This window comes from Rhea pennata, chromosome 8 (assembly GCF_028389875.1).
Source record: "Rhea pennata isolate bPtePen1 chromosome 8, bPtePen1.pri, whole genome shotgun sequence".
NCBI classification, from domain to species: Eukaryota; Metazoa; Chordata; class Aves; order Rheiformes; family Rheidae; genus Rhea; species Rhea pennata.
In genome coordinates, this window is record NC_084670.1 from 7,933,874 (window position 1) to 7,950,237 (window position 16,364).

The following is a 16,364-nucleotide window of genomic DNA, read 5'->3' on the forward strand; positions in this document are numbered from 1 at the left end:
ACAGTCATTAAGTTTTATCCAAAGCCAGTGTATGAGGTTATAGCCATACTTTTTTGTTGTTTATAAGAAAGCTTGTCTCAAAATTGCATCCCGTGTCTTGCCATCTCAGTACACATCAATATCTGGTATTCAGTATTCCTTGTGATGAAGAGATGGAAATGACTATTTAAAGAAAGTCTGAAAACATGATTTACTGTATTGTCTCTAAATAATACATATTTTTTGCAGAGTGAGAAGAAAGGGTGGAACTTTGCAATTTTTCTGAATGATGTTCATCATTCATCGAAGAGCAGATACAGCTCTTTCCTAGCCCATAGTTTCCCTGTATTTTTCTCAGTCTGCGTGCTACCTTTCGGTACACACAGGCTTGCTTTCCAGAAGGTGCTCTGAGAATATGATGGGGACGCAGCACAGCCATACGCTGCTGGCAGCAAAAGCTCTGCTGTTCCTTGATAGGGTTTCAGGAGAACCAGGCACAGGTGTCACCTTCAGCAGGTGGCCTTTGCTAGCACGGTAGCTGCGATGGGGTATGTCAGCACGTGCAAACGCGGTGCGGGATTCACTCATCTGTCCTGTGTCCCTGCTCGGGTCCCGCGCGCTTGCGGCGCCGTGCGGCCCCACGGCCTCTTGCCTGCCGGCAGACGGGCTTGCGAGGGCATCCTGTATGTGGGCATCAGGATGAGGAGCTGCCAAAACATCCAGCGTGTCGCATCACCAGCCTCAGACCGTAGATGTTTGTATTGGTACTTACTAATTTTGCTCTTTTACATGGCTATAGATGGGCTGCTATAATACGCCGTCATTCTTTCTAAGTTGATTATAAATGTATTTGTTTAGTGTCCTGGATACTGTTGTTTCAAGGGGGATGTTTTCCTTCTTCAGGAGAATTATACTAAACATTTTTAGGCAAATAACCTTTTTTAAAAAGAAAAAGAAAGAGACTTACAGATTTAGAGGGATGGACCATTTTGCCTTGAAATCTATTGGTTTCAGGGTTTTTTTTTCTTCTGCGTGTGCACATTGAGAGACTCGGTGCACACTGTCTGTAAGCACCGTTGGGTGTACAAACACACAAACCCACAGTTGCAATTTTCAATTCCTAAATAGTCCGAGGAAGTTTTTCACTGCTCACCGTTTTCCCCTGTCCTTGCAGAGAAAGCTTCTTGCTATCTACCTCCACCACGACGACAGCGTCCTGACCAACGTGTTCTGCTCCCAGATGCTCTGTGCCGAATCCATTGTCTCCTACCTGAGTCAGAACTTCATCACCTGGGCATGGGACATGACGAAAGAAGCAAACAGGGCAAGGTAAGGCCGCTCGAACAGGGGGCCGAGCCGCGCTCCTCTCGGGGAAGAGCTTCTCTGCGTCATCTCTGTGTAGCTGATGTTTTGTTGCGTGGTGTCTATTAAAACGAAAAGCTTCGTGCTTGTTCTCAGCTGATCAGTGAAGCTGTGCTGTTTGACGCCGCTTGGGTGTTGGACCCTCCTCTCCTTCGTTATTCCTATGTAGGAAAAACAGCTCAACAAATTATTCCCCTTCCCCCCCTTTTTTTTTTCTGAGTTTATTTTGCAAACAGTTCTTGGAACATGCTTCAGTGCTCTGCCATATGACATTGATTGTATGTACATAGGTGTAACTGCATTAGAAGTGTCTGGGTACACTTTTGCAATAATAACTACTGTTGTTATTGATTTTTTTAATATAATTTAATAATTTAATATTAAATTTTAATATAAATTTAAACTAATGCATTATTTAAAAACAGATTTTACAAAAAGAAAATTAAAGCTAATAATTCCTATGAAGTTTTATTAACTCTCCAGTTTTCTTCCAGAAGATACCCTTGGCAGTGTTTGGGGATTTTTAATTTTATATATTAATAAATGCTATCCTGTTTCTTAGAGACCATCATTTTACTGACGAGTTAAGAAATAAAATCTATGTATTCCTCCTTCTTGTACATTAGCAATGAATTTTCATATCTTTATATGAAGACATTTATCTCCTGCAATTATTTAACAGTTGATCATAATGTACTTAAAAATAATGATTATGTTTAGAAAGCAGAGCTGTTTGGTTTTCTAACTTGGACTTTATTTTATCACTTCTATTTATACAGAAGACTACTGCTTCCCAGGATAGTGTTTTGAGTATATAGCTATAATGACGATTATTCTAATTTTTCAACAAAAGAGGCTATAGTCACTTGGCCTGGGATAAGTTTACCATTTTTTACGTAATTCCATTGATTATTGAACAATTAAAAATGCAGATATATGTTCCTTTTGCTCTATGGCTTGGAAGACATTGGATTTGCTTATATCGTTTATCGTATATTGTATCGTTCATACATTCTTATTCTTAAATATGTAATTATTCGTCGTATTTCTTTAAAGAAAGTGGGTAAGAGAGAAGAGCTCAATCGCTTTGCCTAGTAATATACTTTTAAAATGACACTGTTGTTTCACGGGAATTCCTAGCTCAACCTTCTGCATTTCGCCGTTGCACGAATCAGCCGTTGCGTTCCTTGTTTTAGTTATTCTAGGTTTATTAAGTGACAGTTAAAGACACTATGGAAAAAAAGCAATGACAAAAACAGATTAAAAAAATAGTAAAACCAAAAAAAAATGCGCGTGAGAGAAAAAGAAACATCTAGGCTCTTTCATGAGACCAAATACAGGCTGGAAACTTGCTTAAGTCTTTTGGCATTGCCATTCATTGGCAGCAAGGAGCCTCCTCCTTTTCTTTTATCCCTCAACTTGGTGTAGAAGGAAACACTATTTCTAAACCATCTGTAGTGGCTCAGTTCAGCTGGCTGCCTGCTGTTCTATTGTTCGGTTTCCTTTTTAATTCTCTAGTTTCTTTTATTTTACAATGACAAAAAATTGCAGTGTAGTTTCTTTTGAAAAACTGTGTTTGAGGGCTTTTTTGGTGACTGACGATCAACAGCCATATAATTGCTTTGTTGTGTTTTACTAAAGAAATCTATTAAGTAGCACAACTTTGATACACTAGTAATAAGAGTTTGCAGGTTAGAGAGACACCTGTGGTGACCAAAGCGACAGAAGCTGCTTGTTAGAAAGAGCCTGTACAGCTGTGTCCTATTAACTCCTTATGACACTTTTTAAAACACAAAATAAAGGGCTTGTTTAAGGCTTTATAGCTATTCTCAATGAATCTGGTCCCTGATTGTGCAGCATGATAGGGTTTTAAGCCTTCATTTTTTTCTCTTTCTCTCTTAACAACAACAAAGAAACTGTCATATTAACAGTGAGGTCAAAAAATACCAAGGGATAAACAAGACATGCTGGCTCAAGTTAGAATAATTTCTTCCTTCGTGTTTCGTGTCACATCCTGCTCCTTAGACCCCGAGTTCTCCGAGGGGGCACGGCGCAGCCTCCCCTGTTCGGAAAGTGCCGGTGCACGGCGGCGTTCCCGTAAGTAACTGCTCGGTACCGCTCTCCAGTTGCTGCGCTTCGCCTGGGGCTGAACGCCCGTGCTCCTGGCGCCCGGCTCTTGTGCGTCCCTGCAAACGCAGGCGCCTTTGGATCCTTTTACCTGAATGGGGAGAAGATAACAGCAGCAGGATCTGCTTTCTGCGTGCCCGGGTAACCCAAGAGCAACTTACTGGTGCTAGTAGAGTTGCGCTAGTGGAAAAGCCAGGGTGGGAAGGCAGAGGAGCTTAATTTATTTGCCGTAATCAGCAGGGACCCCTCGACGTCAGGAATAAAAGACAGGTTTTCAATACTGCAGCGTGGCGTGAAGAAAGATTTCAAATAGGTTTAAGCACTTGCTTACGTTCACAAAAACACTTTTGAATATTCTGAGTTTCTCCTTGCTCTTCACTGTCCTTTTCCTGCTTCAGGGATGAAATCTGGGACTCTTCTGCGAGCCCTGGCAGCGTGAAGGGGCTGATGCTGGGTTGCGCTACGAGGGTGGAGCAGGAGACGTGGCCGCAGCGTGGCCAGCTCTCCGTGCGCGGGCTGAGCACGTTGTTTTCGTTAATCAGTAAAGCTGCCTTTCTCGTGTAGCAGCGGGTACTCCCTCCTGTTCATCATTATTAATAGCATAACACCGCGATAACAACAGTTGTGATGCCTGCTTATATGAAGAACACTTCCTCCAGCCCCCCAAAAAATATTTTGTCACCAGATTTTGCTATTTGTGGTGACTTCTTTTATTAAAGAAAATAGCGAAGTTTTTGTGCTACCTCTGTGAGTTTTTCCCCAACACGAATGTAGTCCGAACACCGGAGTGATCAGGATGCCCAGCTGGCCCAAACCCAGTTTGGGGGCTGTGCAGCCTGCTGCTCTCCTGGCAAAGGCCGAGGCAGGTTACTCCGTTGTTGGTGTACTCCGTTCCCAGTAAGGGTCTGGGCGCTAAGCAAAGCGGTGGCACCATGTTCAGCTGGGATTACTGGGAGTGTGAGGGAGGTACCTTCGGTGCGGGTTTCCCGTCCTGGAAGGGGGTGCGAGTATGTCTGTGCACGGGTGTACCGTTATCGCTAGTGCCCCGGGTTAGCGTAAATGATGACTTCTGTTTTAAAAGATTACCTTTCCTAGAAGCACTAGTAGTTACATTTTTGAAATTCTGAAAGAAAAAAAGAAAAAAAACCAAAAACAAAGCTACACGTATGCAGGTATAGCTTTTACTTTCTTGTTTTATTCTGTTCAATTTAGGGTGAATCGTAATCACTGTTTGCCTTCCCTTGCCTGCTTTGTAAAGATTTGCTACCATGGCATTCTCCAAACAGCAGAAATAGGCTTACAGGAGCTGTCACGGCAGCGGTGGTTGTGTTTGGCAATGTTGACAGTCCTGGCCCGGCCTGCTGGGCTGCGCACGCGGCTGCAGCAGCTTTGGGCCGTCCCCTGGGCTGAGCAACTGTAGTTCTGGCATCTTCTAGTTTCAAATAGCTCGACTAAACGCTATTGTTATAATATAATTATGTTTGTGTATATAGAAACTGTATATAAATTTATACACAAACACATGCATAACTATTTTTGGTAATTCATTAAATACACAAACATGAATTAAGCAGTTCGTATATTTATATCCAGGACATAGACATAGATACGTAAGTACATGTACACAAATCCACACACACTCTCATGTTTGTAAGCTCCACATTTACCAACACACGTTACATGTAATATTAACAGACTTCCAATGTATATGATGTTTGCCAAGCAAAGTAATACCAAATCCATAAAAAAGTAACTAGAAAGTCTGCAGCAGGTTTTTTGCTTCTGCTGCTGTCTTTGCCCTTGGGTGCTATATTTCAAGGTGTTGCCTCAGCTCTGATGACAGGTACTTGTTAGTTTTAATGTTCAAATGATAGTTTTTCACTTTGCTTAATCTTAGGAAAGAGTTAATTGGCTAAAGCACTTCTCAGCAGCAGGTTGTCTTTACCTGCAATTTCCGTCATCAAGTAATTAGCCATATTCACAGTTGCTGACCCTTGATACAAACCTACTGAATGATGCATGCCTGGATGAAGACCAGTTGACCATATTGCTCTAGCTCCCCAATCCTGTTTGATCCTTCAGCAACTATATTGCAGGTGTGCGGTCCGCATGTGCTGGACTCGGTGAGTGTTAATTTGTGACTGCCTCTTAAGGAGCGACAATAAATTCTGCATATGTTACCTGTAAAACTGTTGGATTTGTTCTTTGTGCTTTAAATCCTTACTCAGGTTCAACAGAAGGGTGTGAAAATCTTATCTATTGTATTTTGCAATATTTTGCTTAATTTACTTTAACAGCAATACAGTGCCAGTCAATAAAAACAGGTCAAAAGTCTAATTAATGCTTTAAAAATAAAAGTTCTCAAACACCCGGAGAGTTTGTCATTTTCTGTATGGCTTGTTTTGAGGAGGAAGAGGAAAGAAGGTGAGGAGGGAACCCTTCTGTTCCATGATTACATCCCACCCGCTCATTTTCTCCTTTTCTCCTCTGCTTTTGATTTTAGTGGCGGTCTTAACAGAATGTCAAGATCAATTTGCAGCATGGTTTAACTCAAGGTTTGCATTCTGCCAGCAGCAATTGTCCTAGGGAACAATGCCGTGTGGTCTGGTAACTTCAGAAGCTCTTAGAAGGCTCATGGCAAGGGCAGCATCTAATGACTTTATTAGTGTAGGGTTTCAAAATGGGCTCAGTAATTGTTCGCATCTCTTTGTCGTCTAGTCATAATTACTGCACAGTATTGTTCAGGGCTGCACTTGTGAATAGTTTCCTAATAGCACTGAAACGAAGAAAAAAGGAAAAGAATAAAAGGTGATTGTCTCTTTAGATGGAGAACAAAACAGCCTGTATATAGATGATGGTTAAACTGTTTATTATACGCTCACCAAAAAAGGTAAACTATCCCTGCTTAAATATTTGTATACTTCAAGGTAATTTCACATTGGTAGTCTAAAAATGTCCAAATTTGGAAAACTTAAAATGCATTCTCTCTTGGTTTTTATTTGATTGTGATTGGTAAGGTATAGATGTCTCTGTAATACTCAACTATACATAAAAAGTAGTTTCTCTGCTGGTCTGATCAGGATTTTCAGTGTATCATTATACGTGCCTATACTGATACCTTGAGATCATTTAAAAAAAATTGTTAAACTACATAAACTTACTAAACTGCTAACTTTGCAAGCATAAAATTTTAAATCGCCTTTATGAAAACAAAGCCCAAAACAAGTTCTATCCTATTGCGCTCAAGCTGCAGCATAGTTGATTAAGCTTGCTGAACAGAAAATGTGACAGACTAAAACTTTGTGGTGTCCCATGCAAAAGCGATGCAGGGGAACAGGTAGTCGAGATGGGCTTGCCGGGCTTTGAGGACGAAGAAGGTGATTCACGGCTCCGCTGAAAATGCAGGAGCGCTCAATGGCACCAGGGAAGTCTCATGCCAGAAGGGACTGAAGCAGTTAAGAAATTCAGCCACATCTAGAGGCGTGCTTAAATTGACTGTCAGAAGAATTTCAGCGGGTGAAGGCAGAATCAGCTGTACTAAAATGCAGCAGAAAAGGGTGAATATCACTGGTGCTGCAGGGTGCCTGGGGGGACAGAGGTACCTGCAACATGTCTCGTCCTCCCTGGGTTACCATGACTCTGCTTTGGCCTTGGCCTCGTGGCAGCTGCATCCCGGCCCACGTGGGGGGCAGTAAGGTATTCGCTGCCTTTCGGTTGCTTCGTTCCTTGAACTTGAATGCAGCCGTTGTGTTTTCCTGCAGGCTCCTTGGACAAAGCCTAATTCCTTCAGCCTTTGCTTGTAGCTCGTGCTTTTTAGGCTTGTGATTATTACTGCAGCCTTCATCTGGACCTTCTGTAATGGATCTACATCTCTCTTGGTGTGCAGCGCCTAAAACTGCCTTCTCAGTTCTTATTACAGAGAGAGAATTATTGCATGCTTTGCAAACCATGCCTCTGTTTGGCTTGGCAAGCACCCCAAGATGATGCTTGCCTTTTTCACATCCTGACTTTTCCTCTTACCTTACTGCTTGATTCTTATTCTTTATTTGTGCAATTGTTCCTCCTACTCAAGAGACTTTCACTGACCTTGCTGAATTGCATTTTATTTGTCAGATCATTTATCTGATTCGTGAAGATTATTCTGAGTTCTTCTCCTGACTTTCAGTGTTCTTGGAGCTTCTCCCACCTTACTGTCGTCTGTAAAATAACTAGACATATTCTCTATTCTTATCTCAGTTATTATTAAATCTAATTGTAGTGAACCTTAGCAAACCCTACATTACACATCTTTCTAGGATGACAGATAGTAATCAAAAGCATTACTGATATGCAAGTAAAGCTTGTGCTTTCCTTTTTTAGTGCTGCACTTGAGCAAGAGGTCCAGGTATATTTTATTTATACTTTTACCAATCATTTTGCCTGGTGTCCAGTCCAGTGGTATCTGAGAGGATGGATTAATGAGTTTCTAGAGGGAGGTGTTTTAGACTGAATGGGGTTATAAAGTGTTTACCTAATCTGTTTGAACCTTGCAGGATGAAATTAAATCTTCCATGTTTTATGAAGAGTTAGATAGCTCGCTCCTCTAGGCTTTACTCTTGCATAAAGAAAACGTGGGTAAGATTGTGGTCTTTTAATCTGAATCCCTCAATATTTTGCATGTGATATGCACGCTGTTTAATCCAGGCCATTTTGTGCATTTCTCTAAAATGCGAACGGGAGCCCCCAGGTTGGGAAGTCTCCACTCGCCGTGGACAGCTTACGCAGGAGCGGGCACCTCCCGAGGGCGGCGTGGAGCACCGAAGTTCAACGCGCATCTGGCCACCCCAGGCAGCCCGGTTTCCTGGAGGTTTTAGGATTTCAAGGCCGCATTTGGGGACCTCCCTGGAGAAGCCTGTACTCACTGGTTTGGCGTTCTTTTAGCCCACTGATAGAGTGGTAGCTTTTAAGTTTCAGCTGTACCTTATGTCTTCCTCATTCCCTCCTATTTGAGCCTACGGTTACAACCTTAGAAATGTGGGTAAGACATTAACTCTGTGTTATGAAGGCTGCAGAGAGCAAGCTTATTTAAATACAGCATTTCATTGCCTCAGTTTTTAAATTTGTAATATAAATACCTAATACAAAAATATTACTTTTGCCTTAACATTTTAGTGAGACTTACGTTGATTTCACATGGTATAAAATTATCATCAAAAATAATTAGGGATTTGTATATATAATAACCGTCATAATTTTCTTCATGATCAAGAAAAAAATTGCACCTTTCCTTTTTCACGGCCACTTCTGAAGTTTTACCGTTCCATTAAGGCAGACAGGCCTTGGGATTATTCATGGTTCTGGCCATGAATAAACTCATTTTTCAACCCAGCATCACCCAGGCTGAGAACTGAACAGCAGTTCAGACTGACAGAGGTTTTAGAAGAGGTTGTTGGCTTTGTCTTGCTGCTGGTTCTTGAGCAGGACTTGGCTGTGGACAGGGTAACAAGCCTTTTAATTAACCTTTTGGGGCTGGGAAGCGATGGAGGGTTGAGAAACACAAAAGCAAAGGAGAGCTTTTATTTTTATAGGAACATAGCAAAAAACTTTCAAAATGTAGCAGGCGGCATCCCTGCTTGCACAGACCAGGTGTACCGGGCAGTGGCAAAACCCAGCTTGCTCTGCCATAGCTTCGTTCTGCAAGTTTACTTGGTTAACAAAAAATGAGCTGGAATCATCTTTTTAGATGCGACTATCTTTTCTATAACCGTACTATACCATGACTGTTGGTCATCTTTATTTTATTCATAAGGTCTTGAGAAGCTAGATTGATTTGGGGATGTATGCAGAGCTATTCATCCTGTCAAGCTGTATTACCAGTTTGATTCCAGTAGATAGCTGAAAATTGATGCTGCTCAGTGCCTGTTCTCTGCTGCAGTTAATGTTTGGTTTCAGTCACGTTACCAGTCAGTAGGTGTCCGTGTTTTTTAAAGCAGTGGCAGTTACCACCTTTTTCTGTGGAAAGAGAAAATTGCTCAGTGCATGGCTTAGCGATAAGGGAAGCAGGCAGTAGTGCTGTAGGCATTTTTAATAGAAGTGCAGCAGAATCTCAGAATTTTCAATTCTTTCCAACACTGTTGCTTTAATTCTTTGATTCTTTTTAAACCCTTCCTCTACCAAAAGAGTTTTTAACCAGGAATCAGTTTAAGCCCGTTCCCACTGGGAGATGGGACAGCGTGGGAGCTGCTGGGTGTGGGCACTGAGGATGCTCCTAGCAGAGCGCTGCCGCTTCCGCAGCTCCTTTAATCTGCTGCTCAGGAACAGCACTGAACCCGGGGACATCACTGTCCGTGTGACAGCGGAGCAGGAGGTGGCCCCGAGAAGCGGCTCTTAGCAGTGACACTGTTCTCTAGGGATCTTCCCTAAAAAACGTAGCACGGCCTGCAACGCGTCATCAAAGATCTGCGTTGTGCTGCAAAATCCAGGACCGGGCTTTCTCTTCCCCTTCTTTTCCGTTGATGAAACTAGCCGGGTAACTCCTGAGCTGCCTTCTCTGCTGGTGCAATGCAGCATCTAAGCCTGGATCCATCCCAGCAAATTTTAGGCACTGAAGCAAGGTACTCGCCTCAGGAGGGCGGTCGGCTGGGCCTTTGCTTTAGTCTTGGGGAGAGATTGTTAAGTTTGATTTGATTAAGTACAACTGTCATCTTAAATCAGTAATTCAGACCTCCTTTTTACCGGAAAGCGCCAAGAAGTGACTCCTTACCAAATCATTTAAACTGACATATTAAAGGAACATTACATTTTTCTGAAGTATTTACTATCGCTGTTTGTTTGTTTGTCTTATTGCTGGTGTGGTAAGGAGGGATCACATGTAATCTTGGATCCAGACTCCACTGCAGTAGATCCTGTTCGTAAGAATAACAAAAATGAGAAACAACGGATAAATATACCTAACACATGGGCAGGAGACGCATAAGGAAATGATGAGATAATTCCAGTCATTATAATAATGATAACGAAAGACTAATCAACTTATACCACCCAAAAACTCTGCTGTCTTTATATGTTTTCCTGTTTTCCAGATAGTTTTTTTTTTATTATTATTCACTGTGTTTCTGCATGGAGTTAAACTTTTCATCAATGTGCACATTCACTGTGTATGAATTATGAGCTGCAGATAGTTCATCTCCTGGTTGCTCAGTGTTACTTGCAAAGCTAGTAAGCACAAAACTCTCCTAGTGATTTGAGATCTGCCACTTCTAAGTGGCAGTTTTATTTTTGACTTTTATATGTAAAGAATGACACACTGGATTTCTGCCTTGTACAAGGAGGTTCCTGAGCAAAGGGGCTCTCTTACTGTCATTTCTCTGTGATTTTGACAAAAATGATAATCCAGCACCTGATGTCAGGATTAAGTGGTAGGAAGCACGTTTCAATCTTCGTACGCCCAGTTCTGCGAGGGTCCCGGCCGGCGCCGGGTCGCGGCTGCGCCCAACCAGCCCGCGCCAACCCGCGAAGTCTCTGTCCCTTGGGCTTGCTCCCATGAAGGTGAGACGTAGCTATGTGTCCTATAGATCAGAAGCTTTCTGGAGATCAAACCCGAGACTGGGTTCAGCAGTGGAGGTAACACATATTCTTAAAAACTAAAAGCTGCATATTCCCAGCAGAACGTACTGTTACTGAACCCAAGCATCCCGTACAGCATACCCAAATCAAGGGCTGCTATAGACTGTAGGCTTTAGATGCAACCAGAATTCCCTTTGTTTTGAAATGCAGTCACGTTTTAAACTTTTATTTTACACCAAAAAAGCCAGATTTTTAAAAGTTGTTATTTTTCCATAATTGCATTATTTAAAAGCTTTTTAAAAGAAATAGGAAATAATTTGCGCTTCATGGTAAAATGACAAGAAAATGTTGTGCCAAAATATATTTTTATATCATTTTTCATATATTAGCTGTTATGGAATGATACCATTGTAGTCTGAGAAGCAAAGTGTTAGCGAATATGCTGCCGAAATGGTAACTGTCCTTACAGGTTATCTCAGAGTGCATGTGAAGGGATAAAGGTTGTGCAATTATCTGCAATGCCTAAAATTAACATCTTCGTTTCACCAGAGTAACTGTTTTACTGCGTGCTGCTTTTAACTAGGAGGAGTGCTATGTCTAAAATACCTTTTCAAAACTACTTGCGTTTAAAAAATTAAGATAAATTTGTAATTGTTTAGCATTTGCTTTTGCATTTGTCAAGCCCTGGTCAGTGGCTGTGTTTGTTTATTTTGTAGCTCTAATAGCTGCTGCTTTCATTGCTAACAAGCCACAAAAGAAGTAAAGAAATGGCACTCTCTGCCAAAACTCTTACTTTTTTGATGAACTTTAATTTTGTAACTTTCAAGAGTGCTTTTTAATGGATTTTTCCTTCATAATTTTTTTTCACCTTTCTCATACTTCTCCCTCCTTGAATTTTTTTTTTGTAATTTAGAAATAAAAGGACTAGTAGGGTGCCATGTTCCCTCCCTTCTTGGCAGTGTTCCTCTATTTCCACTTTTGGTGGGAGATCACAGTGATCCAGCTTGTTGTGGAAAACACTTCTCCCTGCGGGGACATCTGGCTCTTTGATGAGCTCCGCAGGCAGTTCCCTCGGCAGCTCTGGAGATGCCACGGAAGGAGCTGGCACGCTCCTCTTCGGAGGAGCAAAAGAAAATCCCGCCACGTGATGTGTAGAATAAGAGACTGGTTACAGCCCCAAATTGTTTTGATCCTAGTCATGTGCTTCTGAAGCTAATATATATTAGCATAGAAAAGGCTTTTTTATTTTATTTTTTTTTTTTTTTTGCAAGATATGAGCGTGGCGGAAGGTAAAGGGGCCTGAAAGTACAGCACCCGGTGCTTGGCCGGGCCAGACGAAGGGACCACAGTGGGGAATTGGGGGCTCTCACGTCGGGGTTGGTTGTGGTACACGAGCGGCACTGGCTGAATAAAAAAAAAATCCTCTGGAAAAAAAACTGTTTGGGAAATCTTTTAATGTACTGAACTAGCTAGTCCATTCAGCATGCCGGGCACGCAGATCCCAGACCCATCACCAGCATGTTGGAAGACTGTGCGGTGGCTTGAGTAAATGGGGAATTGATCTAAAAAGAAAAAAAAAAAAAGCGCTTTTGACTACTATGACTAATCTTGTGATAGACTTGTTAGTCTCTGCTGGTTTTGCTCCTCCTAGGGCTATCCTCTGCAGTGTTTTTTCCCCTTCAGTTAAATAATTTGCTTTTCCCGTGGAACCTGGGTTGCTTTGATTCTGCAGAGCATTGAAGACTGTTCAGCAGGTTTATTACGTAGATCTCAGGAATTTGGCTCAATTGCCTCCTATCCCTATTTTATCTCATTACTTCTAGGAGTGAAATCCTCGATTTACAGAGGTCAGCTTGCCATAGGACATCACCATTGACTTCTGTGAATCTAGGAATTTATTTAACTATTCCCACTTGGAAATGAAAATGAAAAAAAAAGCTTTATTTTGCTTAAGAATTTGTATGTCCAGACTTTATTGCCACTTTATTTTGTCTTAACGGCATAGTATGTCTTTAGTTAGATATTTCTGGTAAATCAGTCCCTTAATTCCCTCGGTCATTTGGGTTGCTTGTAACTATCTGTTGTCATTCCGTGTCATTCCCCGAACTGCGAGAGATGGAGAAAGAAGGAGGCAAGGAAAGGTGTTTGCCGGTAACCTTGATGGCGTTGAAACACTTAGTGGCTATCTCTGTTTGTTGCCTTCCTGTCAAGTATGGTTACAGTTATAGTTCAAGTTGGCTTCGAGTTGGGATTTTTTTTCGTATTTCAGGTGCCTTCAAGTCAAAGCCCAATGTGGTGTTCATCAGGCTTCTCCGCTTTCAGCCACATTATTAGTTAGAATATATATTGATTACAGAATTCCATTTCTGAATCTTTTCAGTATCTTTTGATAACAAATGATTTAGAGCACTTGACATTTCAATGCAGTTTGTCTTTTCAAATAGGTTTGGCTTCTAATGCATGTGACAACAGGACTTTGCACTTCAGTTAGAGCATACATTTCAGAGCAGTTGTTACCTAAAATATTATCATAAGGCATAAGAAAACACACGATTTAAGTTGCCTTTCATGAACATAATTAAGAATTAATAAGCCTGTACCAGTGGCTAGTCCTCAGAATTTCCACTGTTTTGCCTTTTGTGACCCATGTTATTAAAAGTCCATTATTTTTACAGACTTTATTAAATTGGATCTTATTAAAGCATTCTATATTTGCATTTGGTCTTTCATAATTCATTATTATTATGACATTTACTTTTTACCATCAGATCTGAAAACATATCATAAGCTACCCTTTTCTCTTGAAAGAAATGCTAATTTCAAACAGTCCTCTAATGGAAGAGAAAAGCTTTATCAGTTTTTTCATTTATTCAAGATCGTGTTAAGAATACTAATGCTAGACTTCTATATGCTAATATCTGAGAGCTTTTTTTGGTCAAAAGCTTAGAATTATTGTTTTTAGATCACACTGCTACGTTTGTCACTGGCAGGGCACTAGTACAAAAGAAAATACAATTCTGAAGTACCTTGTTTTAATTCTGCGATTATAAAAACATTTGTGCAATAGTTCATTGTTAAATTGTGCTTCTTGTATGAAACGATACTAATTCTGCACTTCTTCACGCCTGCTAGATAACATCTTCACTTAGTTCCTCTTCAGAAGTTTTTAACAATTGGTTTAGAATGATTATTTTGGGGGGCTTTAGCTTTGTATTATAGTTTGAAGAATAATGCAAGAGAAAATGGAATTCTCCATCAATGAAATCACTGCCTCTGACAGTTATTAGTTATTTTATCATATTTTTAAATATTGCGATAATCATAAAAAAGGAGTAAATAACTCTAGAATTCCTTATAGATTACAGAGGCCTGGATGTTAAATAGTAGATAGCACACAATTAAACTGCTGAATATTTTTTGAACACTAACTTAAAAAAATCTACAATGTAAACTAATGTATATATTTTTTTTCCTATGTAGGTTTCTGACGATGTGCACTAGACACTTCGGGAGTGTTGTAGCCCAAACTATTCGAACTCAGAAGACAGATCAGTTTCCGCTTTTCCTTATTATTATGGGAAAACGATCATCCAATGAAGTATTGAATGTAATACAAGGTACAGTTCTTATGTTATATTGCAAATATTTCTTATGTGGGTATTGAAACTGTTAGAAGACATCTTTGTTAAGTTCCTTTTTTGAGATGGTCAGAATATGAGTTTATTACACATAAGAAAACCTTTTAGTTGCCATGATGGAAATAACTATTATTCATAAATGTATTATTTAACATGATATTATAGATTCAAGTTGCCATTACTGTAGTAGAATCAAGGCTTTCTTTTCTGTTTTTATTTATCTATTTATAAGGTGTTTTTTTAAAAAAAGTTGAAGCCAAGTTTTCTAAATAAGAAGTTCCATTTAAGTTCCAAATTTATAATTAGATAAATCCCTGAATTTGAAGAAAATTTGGAACACGCTTTTTGTGCAGCATAAGAATGCATTCTGCTCTTGGCGTATAGCTCCTTGTTAATTCGTGGACTCTTGTTGCACGTAGTGGTCTACTATTTGAACATGACTTTTACAGACCTGCCTGCAGTGTTGAGACTCCAAATTGCATCAGAAATTTAAGTCACTAATATAACGTCCTGTAAGTGGGACTTTCCAGCTTGCATGAGCCATTCTTTCTGACAGCAGCATTACTTTGATTTCCCTAGCAGTAAGGTTATTCAGGTGTGGAGTGATGCCCTTAGATTGTTGTTCTCTGTAATTCTTCAAATTAAAATGCATCAAGAAATAAGGACCCCTCATTTCTTTTGTTTTCTCCACAACTATTTTCTTATGTGTGTGTTGTTTACATCTGGCCATCTTTATTCTAATCTCTGTATTTTCCTAAGGAGATTCAGCTTCAGATTCTTCTCATGGTGAAGTCATTTGCCTTTTGAACAGTGTTGGTATTTCCCTTCTTCATATGGGTCTGCTTGAGGAATCTGCAGTGGTCCTTCCCAGGGCAAAAATATTTTTGCTTGTACATTCCCATAGAAATCCAAATTTTTCATGGTACTTCTGTCACTTCTAAGCCTAATAACTAGATTTTCTCTTGGCTATAACTCTGCAGCATAGTTTAGGTTTGTGTAACTTTAAACACCTGTTATCCCACTAAAATCGGTGGTGCTTACTGGCTTAAATTACATAATGGCCTTAGCACTTTGGTGATTTGGAGTCATAATGTAAAGCTGCATTTTACAATCAAATAGTCCAGATAATTTAATAGCACTCATAAAGTTTTAATTATGTGTCAGTTTTTCAGCAAATAACCTTTTGAACTGAACTAAAGTGATGAGGTATTGGTGCCTTACCTAAATATATCTCAGCACTCAAATTCTAACAAAAATCAAAATGTGCTGTGCTTGTTATTTTCCCATGAATTGGGACATTGGTGTCTTTTAAGATTAAGGCCTCAAACAAATTGTATTCACTGAAGTTATGCGTGTTGTAGCAAGCTGGTTAAAATTTTCTGCTAAGGAAGGTAGCGAATGCAAGACGTGGGAACAATGAGGGTCTTTCAAGGCTGGGCGAGGAGGCAGTGTTTACAGAAGAGATACAGCAATATAGAAACTTAACTCCCAAGGGAATTTAGTGGGCTAAGTTTGGGATTCTTTTTTTTTTTTTTAACTGGGGTCGGAAGCTATGGAGGGTTGTTTGTTTTTGTTTTTTACTGTGGCTGGTAGTTAGGCTGGGATTTTGACCAGCATCACCAATATAAATGTGGGTCTTGCTGGTATTGGTGTGCTAGTATCCAAAGACTGTTTAGGTTGGTAGATGCTTATATAGCGTTATATTGTTTATAG

At 40.3% G+C, this 16,364-nt stretch overlaps 1 protein-coding gene across 1 annotated transcript in view; it reads left to right on the forward strand.

Moving 5' to 3' along the window:
- The window catches only part of FAF1 (Fas associated factor 1), a 172,854-nt gene that overhangs the window by 122,305 nt on the left and 34,185 nt on the right, over positions 1-16,364 (forward strand). The window contains exons 13-14 of the mRNA XM_062581391.1: positions 1,154-1,308; positions 14,494-14,630. Of these exons, the coding sequence (XP_062437375.1) occupies positions 1,154-1,308; positions 14,494-14,630 (292 nt within the window). The remainder of the gene's footprint in view (positions 1-1,153; positions 1,309-14,493; positions 14,631-16,364) is intronic.